Genomic DNA, 14,684 nt, shown 5'->3' on the forward strand with positions numbered 1-14,684 from the left:
AGGAAACACTGTTTCTTCTATTTATGCTATGATTTTTCAAATCAATTTTTTCGTTTTTATCAGGAATCGTTAAAACATAAACTAGTTTCAAATTTTCCTACCGATAGCTCTTACTAAAGGTATCATCTCTAAAGTAGCAGCGCCTCTGCATTTCATTTCAACGTCAACGTGCCAATACCCAACACACTACTTAAACCACCCTCTCAGCAGGCCGTTCAATTTTGTTGGTCTTTGAGGGCTTGTTGAACGACATATTGCACGAAATATTCGTACATTTTGCTGGAACGGTTTGCTTTTTTTTCTTCTGCAAAAGTAGTGTGAAAATACGTGTTACCTTTACATAGAAATAAAATTTGTTGTTATTCTCCGTGAAGTAGAAGTATTGTGCAGGTATGTATTGTTAGTTTTAACAAATAAGTGGAAAAAACTTCAGAAATTCTGCAGTAAAACTAGACCAACGGGGCTCCAACTCCTCATGTTAAAAATGGCTCAACAATGGACCTCTGTCTGCCGGGTTTGTTGAACGAAAAAAAATGGGATTCGGTTCAACGGTCTGTTTTAAAATCGGCAAACGAATTTTACCGTGTTGGCCTCCCGTTGAACGATTGATTGGACTTTCATTGGACCAATGATCCAACGTATTGGACCAATGAAGGACCACCGTTGAACGTTTTTTTTTCTAAGAGGGCACCCTCCTGTTATGGAAGAAACCGACACATTTTGTTTTGGTGGCGTTGTTGTCAACAATATGTTAAGATACGTTCATACCATACCATCAAACCACACTGTTGTCAGAAGTTAATTTCTTCAAACCCAATATAAATATAACTCTAGACTAGTAGGGTAATAGAGGTATTTTGGCCCACTTCAGGATTGATTTTATTTTGGCCCACTTTATAAAAATATCCACCAAATATTGTAATATCTTTAAAAACCGCTTCCGCAATAGGTAATTTAATGTGATTAGCTTCAAATTGATGCAAAATGAGTTACTTAACATCGATAAAATCCGATGAAATCGATAAAGTTTGTTAGGTGGGCCAAAATATATGAAGTGGCCAAAATACCTCTGTTACCCTATTCCATCGAAATCGTTTCCTTATGTTGGTGCCACCGCATGAAGAAAAATGTGAACGTGTGAACACTGCTTAAACACAGCATTGGACAGCGAACTAGAACCAAAGAACCAAAATTTTCGGCTTCAAGCCAATTGTACGCAGAAGACAACCGTGCCGCCGGGGTGACTTAAACGAATGTAATGAATTTTTGTTTTTGTTTCCCTGTTGTGAATTTGAAAAGCCTCTCGGCCAATTATGGCAGGCACTTCCGGTGAAACCCTCAACGAGTGAACACTTCGTATCGTGTTAGTGCGGTGTGAATTCGAGTATTTCTGCGAGAAAGAAAGGATTTTCATCCGTACTTCGGTGTCTCCACGTTGTCACATAGCGAGGGTTTCACTTGTAGTCCAGTGAAAAGAAAGTCCATTGGCCTATAAACGAAAACTAACTGGCAATATACACTTAGAAAAATGTTATGGTTACTATATCAGAGATCATTTTGACCATGCGGGTATAGTGGTTTTCAACCGACAATTCAATCAGGTGATTTCAACAATGGTCAAGTTCATTTTTACTATATAAGGCTTTTCCTCTTGAGCAGTAATATTGAACAGTATATTGTCTGAATAACTATTCCGAATATGATGGTTAGCGTAACCACAATTGCATTTTTTTTACATTATTCTTTTAGTTATAACCAGGGCCATGGTATTTTTGACTTTTCACTTCTAGTTTTTTCGAACCTCAAAATAATGGTTGATTCGACAATATTGAATGTCAGAAAAATAAGCGTAAATGTTTAAAAGTTAAATGAATTTAAATTCCTACTAAGTTCTAGAAAAATAGGAAAATTTGTTACTGATTTGTTTTATTTTCGATTCAAATTCTATAATATTGCCCATGTCGGAGTAATGTGTTACGTGGACGCATCGGAGTGACATCGAGCATCGTAGTAGTTATGTTGAGGTGTGGATCGGAACGGACCGTCGTACCGCCACCGCACCGCTACTGATTCCACTGCTAATGTTTTCCCAGTTCAGATAGCAAGCTTCCAACAGGAATGGCGATATTTGGCTCAGGGTCCTCATTAGGAAGGAATCCTCATGCTGCGATGGTAGGTGCATCGAGTCGTAGTCGGAAACGGTGCGTTTTCACGTCCGCTGGTCGACATAAACCGTCTGGAACTGGGAACTGTCACTTCAGCTCATGTGGTGGCATCAGTTCAATGCTGCATCACTCATTACGCCGTTGTCTGTTGAAAGGTTTATGATTGACGTAGAAGCATTACTGGTTGCAGTTACTGATCCAGGAATCTAGATCACTATCCGGTGAAGTATTTACCGGAACAAGAATGAGCAGTTAGAACGATATCAACAGCCGAGTCAAGAAGTAAACCTCAACACCTGTTAGATTACCGCAATAAGATATCTTGCTACTTCTCCCGTCATAAAGAGCGCATGTTGTTCCCCGCGACCTATAATTGACTAATTTTTCGTATACAAGACTTCCATTTACGTTTACATTCGACTTGACTGAAAACAAGTTGAAAAGTTAAATTTCAACAACCGAAACGAGTAGGACTACAAAACTTACATTAATTACCTTCAAGACCAATGTAAATGGAAAATTATGCACAATCACAAAGTACAAAAACTTGGCGTCCATCACTCCAGTTATATTATACACGTACGAAATTTTCAGCCATACTGAAACATTTTTATGCCAATGAAAAAATAGATGCGTTTATTGACAATTTGTATAGCCAGCCTCAAAAAAATACATAGTCGGTTGAAAAACACTATACGATCATGTAGTTATCACATGGATTCTGTTCATATGAACAATATGAATAGTGTTTTCAAACTTCACAATCTTCTAGCCAACTATATATGTACTCATGGTAACATTTGTTCATTGTAAAGAAGAACATACTGATATGGTAGCAATAACTACTTCGCTTCTCAAATTTATCATGAGCGATTTCACCTTCCTTGTGATGGTTATTTTATCTATTTGTTCTTAGTTTTGAGATGACAACCATTGTTAGAATGACCATACCAGAAAAGTCATAAATACAAATAGTCTTCACAATTTATAGTCTTTTTGTTATCTAGTACATTATACAATATAGATAGTGAATAATCTCATATTATGGCCGTTGTTAATATTTAAGCATATAGTTGAAATGACCATGACAAACAGGTTACGGCTACTATAGTATTTTTCTCAGTGTAGTTAATTCGCTGTGCCATCAATCGGCGTCATCTCAAGTTAGGTGACGCCACTAGAAGTGAAGAAGAATTATGCCAGGAAAGATGGAAAGATGATAAACATTCAATCTAATATCAACTACAATTCATATGGATATTACGATATGTAGAACTTGAGTTCTAGATTTTTCGAACTATTTCGCTTGCGAAACAATGCTTTGCACTTCGTATTTACTTTATTTACTATAGCAAACATGAATCAACACAACATTTGCAGATTATAGCAAACATGTGCCACTTGAGGCAATTAGTTCTGAACATTAACGACGACACGACCTGCCATTCGCCTATCCAAACTGTATCGCAAATTCAACTACCCCTCAGTAACTGGTAATGTCAAAATGAAATTATCTGAAAAACTATTAAAACTAGCAACACAAGTTAATCAATTATTAGTTTTGAATAACAGTTACCAAAACCTTGGTTACTGCATGTTGAAGACTTGAAGAAAGTAAACAAAACAAACTGCCTCGAGAGGAAGATCCTTATTTCGAGGCAAGTTGCAAATTCTGCATCATCATCACGCGTTAGATTAGTAGATCGATTAGCTCAGCTAGGGCTCGAGCATACGAAAATTTCTTGTAATACCAGCGCAATCAGGTTGCCGTATGCGGCCAAGAACTTTTGTATTGAGTAGTGCGTTGTTGGTATGACGCAATGTTTCAATATCCACCGATGCTAGTTAAATAGTTTAACGTAATCAGACTTAGATCTATGACTGCTTTCCGCTATGTACACGAGTTACAAAATGGTAACAAACTTTGCAATCATTAAATTCGTCAATGCGAAACTTTTTATCAGTCCAAACATCAAAATTTAGTAACGGAATATGAATGATATAGCTTAGTCGATCTGGTATATCAGTACTATTGTACAAAATGCAAGAAACTCATTTGCAGTAAATCAAAAATACTTGAATATTTGAACTTTATTTTTAAACTATGCCAAAATCGCACTTCATATGCAGGTACGAATATACTTATAAACAAAATTTATATTTATTCTTTTCTAATGACTTCCTAAACTAATGTCGTTTTCGTTTTTAAATTGCACTACACTGGTGTAGCGAAAGCTGCACTGAAACCGTTCGTTTTTACCAATTGCACTACACCAGTGCTACACTTTTTCTGCCCCGATACCACTGGTGTAGCACTCATCAAAAGTTTGGTGTAGCTCTGTGCAATGGAATCGTTTATTGTAGTCAATGGTTACTGTTTATGTTTTCGTCATTTTTGTTCGTTTATTCATGCCTCAGTGTAGCACAGCACCGGTGTAGTGCAAATTAAAAACGAAAACGCCATAAAACTATTTCAATTGTTCCCCGATTCTTTGTATATTCGTCACTTCTGAATTTGTTTCAAATTGTTCAACTATCGTAGCTAATCAGTGTACATGTTGTAAAACAATACGCCGTCATATTTTAGACATTTCAGAAACTCCTCTACATCTACTCCCACTGATTTTAAGTTCTTCGCAAAACGGATGGTAAAATTTAATGGACATGAAAGACATTTGAAAAGCTCGGGGATCAACTTTCTTAGGATATGGAATCTGAACGTAAAACAAGTTTCCTTCAAATAATTTGATAATCGATTCTCAAGCAGAGAATATACAGCAACTACAATCTCCCGAAAGACTTCTGGAACCTGAAAGTAATCGAATGTCAAGAATGTCGGATACAATTCAACAAAGTTTTATCTTCGTTTCGCGCATACTGGCACGAAATTCCGGGTTTATTGTCAGTATATCAAGCAACGGTCATGTGTTTCGGAAAGTCGAGTGGATATTCCTGTCTGTGGCAGCAATGCACCTAGTGTCAGATTTGACATTGTGCTTCCAGTTCCGGACGCCGTAAATACACAAAGAACGTTGTAACATTAGCTTGATAGTATCTTACACTGTGCTATAAAACTTCATTCAATTCAATTGAAACTGAATGTGGAACACATTGACGATCTCTCTAATGCAGTAAACTTCACTCTCTGACACACACAATGTTTGCTGACGGCCCGAACGGGCAGCATTCAATTTATCACTCGTTTCTCTTCAATCGAGGCTCAGTTTAACCACCGTCAGTTGATCTCTTGAAATGACAAAATATCTCTTTCAATAGTGTGAGAGCGGCCTTTAAATGAGGTTCATGTAAACATTCGAATTGATTCAAGATAATAGATGAAAGACAAATCAGATAGCTGAAATATCAATCACAGAATACACATAAATTAATTGTTTCCTCCTTTAGTTTTCATTTTTAATACTTTACTCCATTTATAATTCTATTCGTTCGAATTTGCTTACTACCAAGAGCGAAGGCATTGAAGCAGGTAGACTACTTGGCACTCGAAACTGAGCAAGCAAAACTTCAAATGACTAGGTACAATTAATCAACTGACGATGAATTCCGGGAGCTTCACTTGAAAATGGCAGCAAAAGTCAAATGAATTAGTAGGGATATGCTGACTGTCAGCGGTCATAAATTTCATTTTCATCTTATATTATTCGATTGAAAATGAAATTATACCGCACTGATCTTACATTTTTTTAATTTGTTCCAATACATGATAAACTGTTGAACCTGGCTCTGGTGCAGGATGTAATTCGGAATAAATGAATTCAGTAAGCCAAATTTTATGCGTATTGTTAAAGCGTCTAACTCCGTCATATTTGATAAATCCATTTCAGCGTTGCAAACATGGGCATCTGTTTGTATTTTAGAAGTAATTGTTAAACGAGGGCCGGACAGTTATATTCCCCTAGGGGGACCAGTTCACGGCCGATAGTTCGCAGGGCCTCGCACAGCTTTCACAATCTCGATTTCTTCACAATAATTTCAAGATGGCACAAAATTTAAATTAATAAAACTTTATCTACATTTTCTCTAAAGGTTTGTTTATTTATTATGGGGCTCCGTGGCAACTAGCTCGTAGCAACTTAAACAGTGTTGCGCAAGAAGATTCTTTTTATCATTATCAAGGGGTCGCTATATTTGTGGTAACTGGCAGTAAATCACTCACGAACACTTTTTATTCCTATCTTACTTCGGAGTGCCTGGTCGTGTCGTCGACATTAATTTCAATGTCTAGTAGGTTAACGGTACCTCCGTTCATCTCAACTCCAGTAGTCATCTCATATACGGAAACCATTAGTTAGAGTGAGATCTGCTGTCTCTGTTTGATAGATTTACTTCAAGGGAAAAATGAAAACATTTACATTCGCTTCGAGTTTTTCGCGTATTTACAACAGCAGTAATGTACAATTTTCGAACTATTTGTTCTGTGACATTGCTTCTTAGGCTGTGAGTTATCTTGCGAATTATTTTTACTTTTAACTTGAAATTTGACAGTCGGGCAGTTATTTTGTAGTTGTCAAAAATAACTTTTCTCGGAAGCATGGTTATTTTTGACAGTTCGATAGTTATTTTCCGACACTGAAAAAAATCTTGCAGAAAAATTCCAATTTCAGATCTTTACCAAAAATGCCCTAATAAAAAGATTCAATACACTGTATAACAACGTAAGTTTTTCTCGAAATTCTTCTTACTTTCTTTGTATTGCAATTATTCTACCACTAGATATCACTATATTTTCAGTTCAAAATAAACCGAAATAACTTTCCATTCATGAAACTTTGAAATGAGCCGCAGTTTCAGTGAAATTTAACTACTTGCAAAAATAACTGCTCGACTGTCAAATATTAACTAAATGTTAAAATAATTCGCGAGATGGACCACGGCCTTAGATGCAAAACAAAGATATTGCATCCGATTCTATCACAATTCGTTGATGGGCAGAAAACACTTTTGATTATTACCTTGTTGTCGGTGACTTTATTAACCGTTGTGCACTCGAAAAAAAAAACACCTTTAACCACCCGAATGGGTACCCGGGTACCCATTTTTTTAAATCGCTGTAAGTTGAGCATTTTTCAACCGATTGAAGTAATTTTAGCACTGTTGGATTCAGGAACTTAAGCTCTTTGGGATTGGTACCCATAAAGATGGACATGGTGCTCCTGGTTCCCAGGAACCCGGATATCCTAAATGAGTTCCGACATCGAGGCATTTATACACGGATTTCACGTATTTTTGTAATCTTATCTAAGAATTGCTATATGAAATCAAGTGCTATGCTGAGTTGTTATGTTTATATATTTCAGGGGGCATCCGTTATGTACGTAACATAAAATTTTGAATTTTTCTACCACTCCTTTCCCCCTTTGTCGAGCATTTCTCAATCTTTTCACCATGTATTGTCACGTATTTTTGAAACCTCTCCCCCCTAAACGCGTGACGTACTTTATGTATGTTCCCTTATATACTTCACTTTCTTATCTTCAGTTTGAAAATTATTATGTACTTCAGGCCTATTGCGAGGAGCACGCAATACAATTTTTAATTCTGGCAACAAACATTTCGAAACATCACGAAGTTACTTCCCAAACAGTTTCGTTCTCATTTATATTTCCTTTTTTTCGTTCTATGAGAGTAAGTCCAGAATAGGCCAACTACCCTTTAGATGACGTCATTTTTCTACAAAAGGTTCATTTTGGTACGGCCTTTCTCAAATAGCTGGTTTGGAAAAGTTTCAAATTAGTAAATGACATTTATGGTGGAAAACACAAGTGTCGGAACATTCTACGGAAATCCGGATTAACGGGAACCAGAAGAACCTACTACAGCAATATACACGGCCATCGAAAAGTGGATAAATTTCTGAATTTACCCGTACTGAAAAAATTCAAATCGGATGGAATTTGCCTTAGTTACAAGCATTTTTATTTGTGGGTACCCGGGTACCCATTCGGGTGTTTACGTAATAAAAAAAATTTGAGCCCCCCCATTCGACCCCCCTTACTGTAAAATGAAAAGTCAAAGCATGAGAAGTTATGGTCCAACTAGTTCTTGGAATTGACCGAATTGCAGAATCTTAGTTTAAACCTAACTCAGAAATTTCTTATTTTGAAATTCGAAAAGGTACCCGGGTACCCATTCGAGTGCATAAGGGTTAATGGCATTGTTTCTCATAAAGCTCTATTGTGTCGTATCTAATTTTTTTCTTCTTCACCATAGCGTACCAATTATTTTTCGGAGTTGCTTTCAGATTGCTGATGGAGCGCCATTGGTATTTGCTTTGGCTTCAGACTGCTGGCTCTTCTACTGCCAATAATAATCCGACAGCAACATAATTAGAAACCCAATGTACCGGTACAGGAAAAAGATACTTCCGTCAAATCACGTAAATTTATTTAAATTAAAATAAGCTTGTTATGTTTTATGTCACCCCAAACCCAAGAAAATCCGAGTAGCGTTGCATTTTGCATGCATCTCACTGTCGCAGTTTGCTATAGCTGCTAGGAGCTGGTATGGCAAAATTGCTGACGACATCAGCTCACGGTCGTATCAAATGAATAGCTCTGTAGTGTTTTAGCATAGAAACCCCATCGATAGGCAAAGAAACACTCCGGCACCGAGTAAAACGTATCAAACCGAGGCACACCGTCATCTCACAAGCGTTGGCCATGGACACACTGCGGTTGCAACGTTTTTAATGAAGCTATTCTCTCGACGACGATTCGTTGTCAACTAAAGCCTAATGAAGACTCTTCTTCCATGTTCGATTCCAGCAAAGACTACTACCCCGCGGAGGCATACAACCAAAGCAAATTGGCTCAGGTGCTATTCGCGAAGCACACCAACCTGCAGTTCGAGGAGGACAATGATCTAGTCCAGTCCCACTCGGTACATCCGGGTGTCGTCAATACGGATTTGTTCGAGCATTCCAGCACCACCTACATTCCATGGGTCCGTCAGCTACTGTTCAAGGTAATTTAGCTCACGGATTGAAACTGGTCAACCATTTTTACTGAATTGTTTTCGATTTCAGAACCCCGAGCAGGGATCTCGCACCATCGTATATGCCGCTATCGCACCGGAACTGGAAGGTAAAGGCGGAACCTACCTGAGCAACTGCCGAGTGATGACATGCCATCGTTTCTGGAAGAATTCGGTCCAGTGCGAAAAGTTTTTCCGTTTCACCTGTGATACACTAGGGATTAAGGACTTCTTCCATAAGGGATTGGAAAAGTAGTGTTATAATCTACAGTAAATCTTCTTTTTATTTTCTTTCTTTTTGCTTTCTGGGACTCAAGAGTGCATTTAGACTAAGAGAAACATCACAAGGACTGTCATCAAACTGTGTAGGTTTCATTATCGTTCATTCATCCGAAGGATACTTATTTTCGTCTTTATGTTTTTTTTTCATTTCAAGTAACGTTATGTACAGCATCACATCGCAATGAAATGAAATTACACTTTTCTAGCATAGGACAAGCGGTCTACATTGATAATCGAGTTAACTTTTTTTTATGAGAAATAGCTCATTGTCGAGCGTTTCTATGATCTACCCAAAAAAAAATGTGGATATCACCCAAATTTTAGGGAAATTACTCTTTTGAGTTATTAATGGGTAGTAACTGAATCATTATCTACTTATTAATGGGTAGTAACTGAATCATTATCTACTCAAACTTTGACTTGATCGTAAAAATATGTAGCAAGCATAGCCAAAGCTGGCAATCTTCCATTTAGCTAAATATCGATTTTGTCACTCGTTAGTCTGGTTTATGTATTACACTAAGTACCTAAAAATGCGGAGATGAACTTTTGTTGATTTTGGTTTCTACACAAAGTTAGGTAGCTACTGGTAAGAGTTTTGCTAGTATTCGTTGACACTCGTAACACTAGAAGAAATTCTTATGAAATAATGTTGGATTACGATTGTACATTCCACCGCTTCCTTAGCATAAATTTGTTACTCTTCGTAGCCGATAAGCTAACCAAAGGAATGCTACCAACTCGAGTAATAAAGATACTTTATTGATGACATTTGTTAATTGTGTTCAATAATGTGTCCGAAAATATTGGGAATTCGCCTTCTACTTACAATAACATCAGGGTCAAACATAGACATGTTGCTTCTTTAGTGTATTACCATTCCCACTCTGATTGATGTACGCAAGAAGCTAATCCAATCGCATCGGTACTTCTTTGGTTACAAATAAAATAACATTGGTTCACTATCTCTTTGATTCAGTCACTAACGAAACTAGAATAAGAATGTACATGTACGTGTCTAATATTTTCTACAAGTGTACTCAAATCACTGAAAGAAAACCTGTTTTAATCCACCTAGTGGTGTAATGATGCCGTTCTCATATTACTCATAACTTTAAAAATATTACTGTGGAATTCGCAAAAACAACTGTTCATTCAATAGAAATATGAGAATTTGTTCGGACTGAATCTAATAAACTCTACAAATCCTGTGTACCCCGTAGTTCCGGAACCGGAAGTAGTATACACAACAAATTTAGGAACTCCGAATGAAACTGTAAGACTTTTCCTTTGAACCTATAATTTTGTGAAAATCGACGTGGCCATCTTGAAGGAAAGTGAGTGAGACCCTTTTGCAGTTTTTAAACACCATTTCCAATTCTTCCGTAACCGGAATCAGATGACCGGTATAGCCGAAGTTGGTTAGTTTGCAGCAAAACAAATATGAACGAAAAATTGGAACAATTTTGAAATTAGTTAAACCTAGACTTACTACCTCATGTTCTATTGCCGTTAATTCAATTAAACGAAATCTAACATACGAAGTGATCCTGCGTTTCTGTTTTCCTGCATATATAAGTCAACTAAAAAGCATGATTCAGCAGCATAAACACGGATTATTAATTTTATTATTATCATTGACATCATTACACCACCACACCAGGTATTACTGCTCTACCGTATGTGAAAATTTCACATTTTTTCAAATAAATTTTAATTCATTGACATTCGTTTATTCTTTCGGTCGTACTGATCATAAAATGGCTGTAATTTTTATCAACCGCTGCACCGTGTTTTACCAATATTACACACTAGTAGCAGACATCCGTAATCCATTTTTTTCATAGCGGCCCTTATTACCGGTATCACTACACGGTGAAAACCAAGTGAAGTGACTGTGACCTTTATTATGGGTATCACTTCACGGTGAAAATCAAGTGAAGTGAATTTAGGTCCTTAGTACGGAAGTCACTTCAAAGACAAAAGTAATTATTTGGATGAACTTGATGTCATTCTGAACATCACGCCATCAATATTTTGTTGAAAAAATGAAATTTTCCACTACAGTGATCACTTCACTATGCGTGATACTGGTAATAGGGAAAATCAAGTGAAGTGACATGTAAGTGAAGTGAATGTGAAAGTGGAAGTGAGAACGGTAATAAGGGCCAGCGTGTACGAAATAGAACGAAGCACGCATCGTTTGTTTTATGTATTCTTCATCTTCCGGTGTGACACATATTGTCATTCTATATGGCGATATGTAAACTTTGATACTCATCACCCTGTAACTGCGGAACCGGAAGTCGGGTCCGAATGAAATTTCACAGTAGCTTTACAGATAATATGAGCTTTAATTGAAATCACGATATGTAAAAATCGGTTCAAGCATCGCAGAGAAATCGAAGTGAGTTCTATTTTCTAAGTTTTTCTGCACCACTTTTGGTGCTTCCGGAACATCAAATGGGGGGACAAGTAGTGCCGAATTAAACTTTTATGTCCACAAACTAACAGGCTCTGCAAACTAAAGAATTTATCAGACAGTTTTATGGGATTTGTACCTGATTTTGACCATCGTTTGTGAAAAAATACTAATGAAATTGGTAATTTCCCACTATCACGCTTTAATTCCGGAACCGGAAGTCGGATCTGGATAAAATGTTCTAGAAATTTTTAGGAAATTTTTAGGACCTTTCATTTGAATCTTAGTTTATGAAAATCGGTTGAGCTGATTTAGAGAAAGTTAAATGCACACCTTTTTGGTAATTTTCACATATTACCATGAAACTCCGGAACCAGAAGTTAGATACAAATGAAATTCAATAGCAGGCTATGGGACCATAAGACCTTCAATTTGAATTTTAGTTTGTGATAATCAGCCATCCCTGAAAAAAGTGAGCGCATATTTTTTCCATTTTTTTGGTGCATGTCATCCTATATCTCCGGAACCGGAAGTCGGATCAGGATGAAATTCAATAGCAGGTTATGGGACCATGAGACCTTTTATTTGAATCTTAGTTTGTGAAAATCGGTTCAGCCATCTCCGAGAAAACTGAGTGCATATTTTTGTTACATACATACACACATACAAACACACACACACACGAACGGACGGACACAGAGACATTTTCTCAGTTCGTCGAGCTGAATCGAATAGTATATGACATTCGGCTCTCCGGGTCTCGGTTAAAAAGTCGGTTTTCACAGTGATTGCATAGCCTTTCTATATGAGAAAGACAAACCTAAGACAAGACGAGACAGCTGGCTTTTTACTCTTATTTTGTTTGCTTTCCATGAGCCCTGCTGAATTATTAATGAAAGTTGCAGTCAATTTCTTTTATAAATAAATGCATGTTATTTACATTCTAATATTCAAATAAGAATACTTGTCATATTAACAAAAATTTCGTCGTATTTTGTGTGGTATTGGGCTATCCAACGTTTGGAGATTTTATAAATATCTATTTAGAGTACCTACAATAACCACAAAACAAACTCAATAACGGAAGCAATAAAAGCATCTATAACTTATTGATATCTTGTAGTATGTTGACTGTTGAGGCTGATTCGCAAGCTGTATTGAATATTTCAGAATACGAAAACAATTATTGCATTGTTGAATTTAATTTATTTTGAGTTTAAATTTCCTTTAGGAATATTCACTAATCTTGCTGCAAGCACTGTCAAATACGATGAGAGTAGCCCTGTGGAAACGAAAACAGTACAACATCAAAAACGTCAAACGGGCTCCCAGGCTTGGAGCCAAGTCCGTAACGCGAGCTGTCTTGTCTTGTCTTAGCTTGAAACATAAGACCGATTCCAGAAATTAACAGCAGAAAAGATGACAAATGAGAGATCGACTTGAATGAACACGACTGCACAGTGCTCACTCTCTGGCCAGATTGCGAAATCGGAAGTTTGTTTAAACACTCCCGTTTGACGTGAACACATTATACTTTACTATGAAGTGCTATCTCACAATTTATTCTGTAGAAAAATGGGCAGAAATTAATTTTTTTCTCCATACCATAGCAAATATGTTCAACAATTTATGATAAAATCTTCAGTAGTGTGAGATAACCAGAAATAACTAAAAAATTAAACTTTTTAGAATGTTTGGTATGAAATTCAGGTGTGAACTACCCTTCTAGATAAAACGTTCAACGGAAGTGCTCCGTTGGTCCAATCCGTTGAACCGTTGGTTCGATGAACGTCCAATCAATGGTTCAACAGGAGGCCAACAGTGTACTTTCTTTTGCCGATTTTGAAACAGACCGTTGAACCGAATGCCATTTTTTTCGTTCAACAAACCCGGCAGACAGAGGTCCATTGTTGAGCCATTTTTAATATGAGGAGTTGAAGCCCCGTTGGACTAGTTTTACTGGAGAATTTCCGTAGTTTTTTCCACTTATATTTTTAAACTAGCACTACATACCTGTACAATACTTCTACTTCAAGTAGAATAACAACAAATTTTCTTTCTCTATGAAGGTAACACCCATTTTTCACACTGCTTTTGTAAGAGAAAAAACAACAACAAACCGTTCCGGCGAACTGAACGATTATTTCGTGCAGTATGTCGTTCAACAACCGATCAACGACCAACAAAATATAATCGCTTGCTGAGTGGGTTATGTTCGAAATACGAATCCAGCACTCTGATTTAGGATTTAACTTTCAGAATTCAGGAATATAAATTCCTGATATGAATTTTAGACCTTGGTTCTGAAACTAAATGTTTGATCTGATCTTTGAATCTGAATTTTGGAAATGGTTTTTAAACCAGAATTTGATTTCTGAACTCAGTTTCAGAATTCATTTCCAGAATTCAAGCTCAGAAATCAGACCTGCTGCCTGCTGGAATTTGGATTTTTTAGCTATAGAAATCGCCTGGTCAACATACGGATCAAATCGACCACGTTCTCATCGACGGGCGATTCTTCTCCGACGTCATCAATGTCCACACTTACCGCAGTGCCAAAATTGATTCTGACCACTACCTTGTCGCAGTTTGTATGCGCTCAAAACTATCGACTCAATCTCGAGCAGCTACGTAGCGTTCGTACTGCAGAGGAATACGCGCAACAACTAGTACTACCATCGGAAGAGCAGCTTGGCGCGGCGACTCTAGAAGACGGCTTTGGAATATAGAATCCGCTGTGAGTAGCACTGCTGTAACCGTACTAGGTACGAGGTTATCGAATCGAGAAAATGACTGGTTTGACGGCGAATGTCAGCAGTTGG

General features: G+C 37.2%; 1 protein-coding gene across 2 annotated transcripts in view; it reads left to right on the forward strand.

Moving 5' to 3' along the window:
- Positions 1 to 12,975, forward strand: part of LOC131435257 (dehydrogenase/reductase SDR family member on chromosome X) — a 71,720-nt gene extending 58,745 nt beyond the window's left edge. Inside the window, exons 6-8 of one of the 2 annotated variants that reach the window (XR_009230471.1) lie at positions 8,951 to 9,149; positions 9,211 to 9,523; positions 9,595 to 12,975. Coding sequence is in view for 1 of the 2 variants with exons in the window: in XM_058602940.1 (XP_058458923.1) it covers positions 8,951 to 9,149; positions 9,211 to 9,414 (403 nt within the window). In the remaining variant the exon portion in view is untranslated. Of the gene's footprint in view, positions 1 to 8,950; positions 9,150 to 9,210 lie in introns of both variants that reach the window. The other variant, XM_058602940.1, reaches the window with a different exon arrangement.
- The last annotated feature ends 1,709 nt before the right edge of the window (positions 12,976 to 14,684 follow it).

Source organism: Malaya genurostris, chromosome 3 (genome assembly GCF_030247185.1).
Source record: "Malaya genurostris strain Urasoe2022 chromosome 3, Malgen_1.1, whole genome shotgun sequence".
Lineage (NCBI taxonomy): Eukaryota > Metazoa > Arthropoda > Insecta > Diptera > Culicidae > Malaya > Malaya genurostris.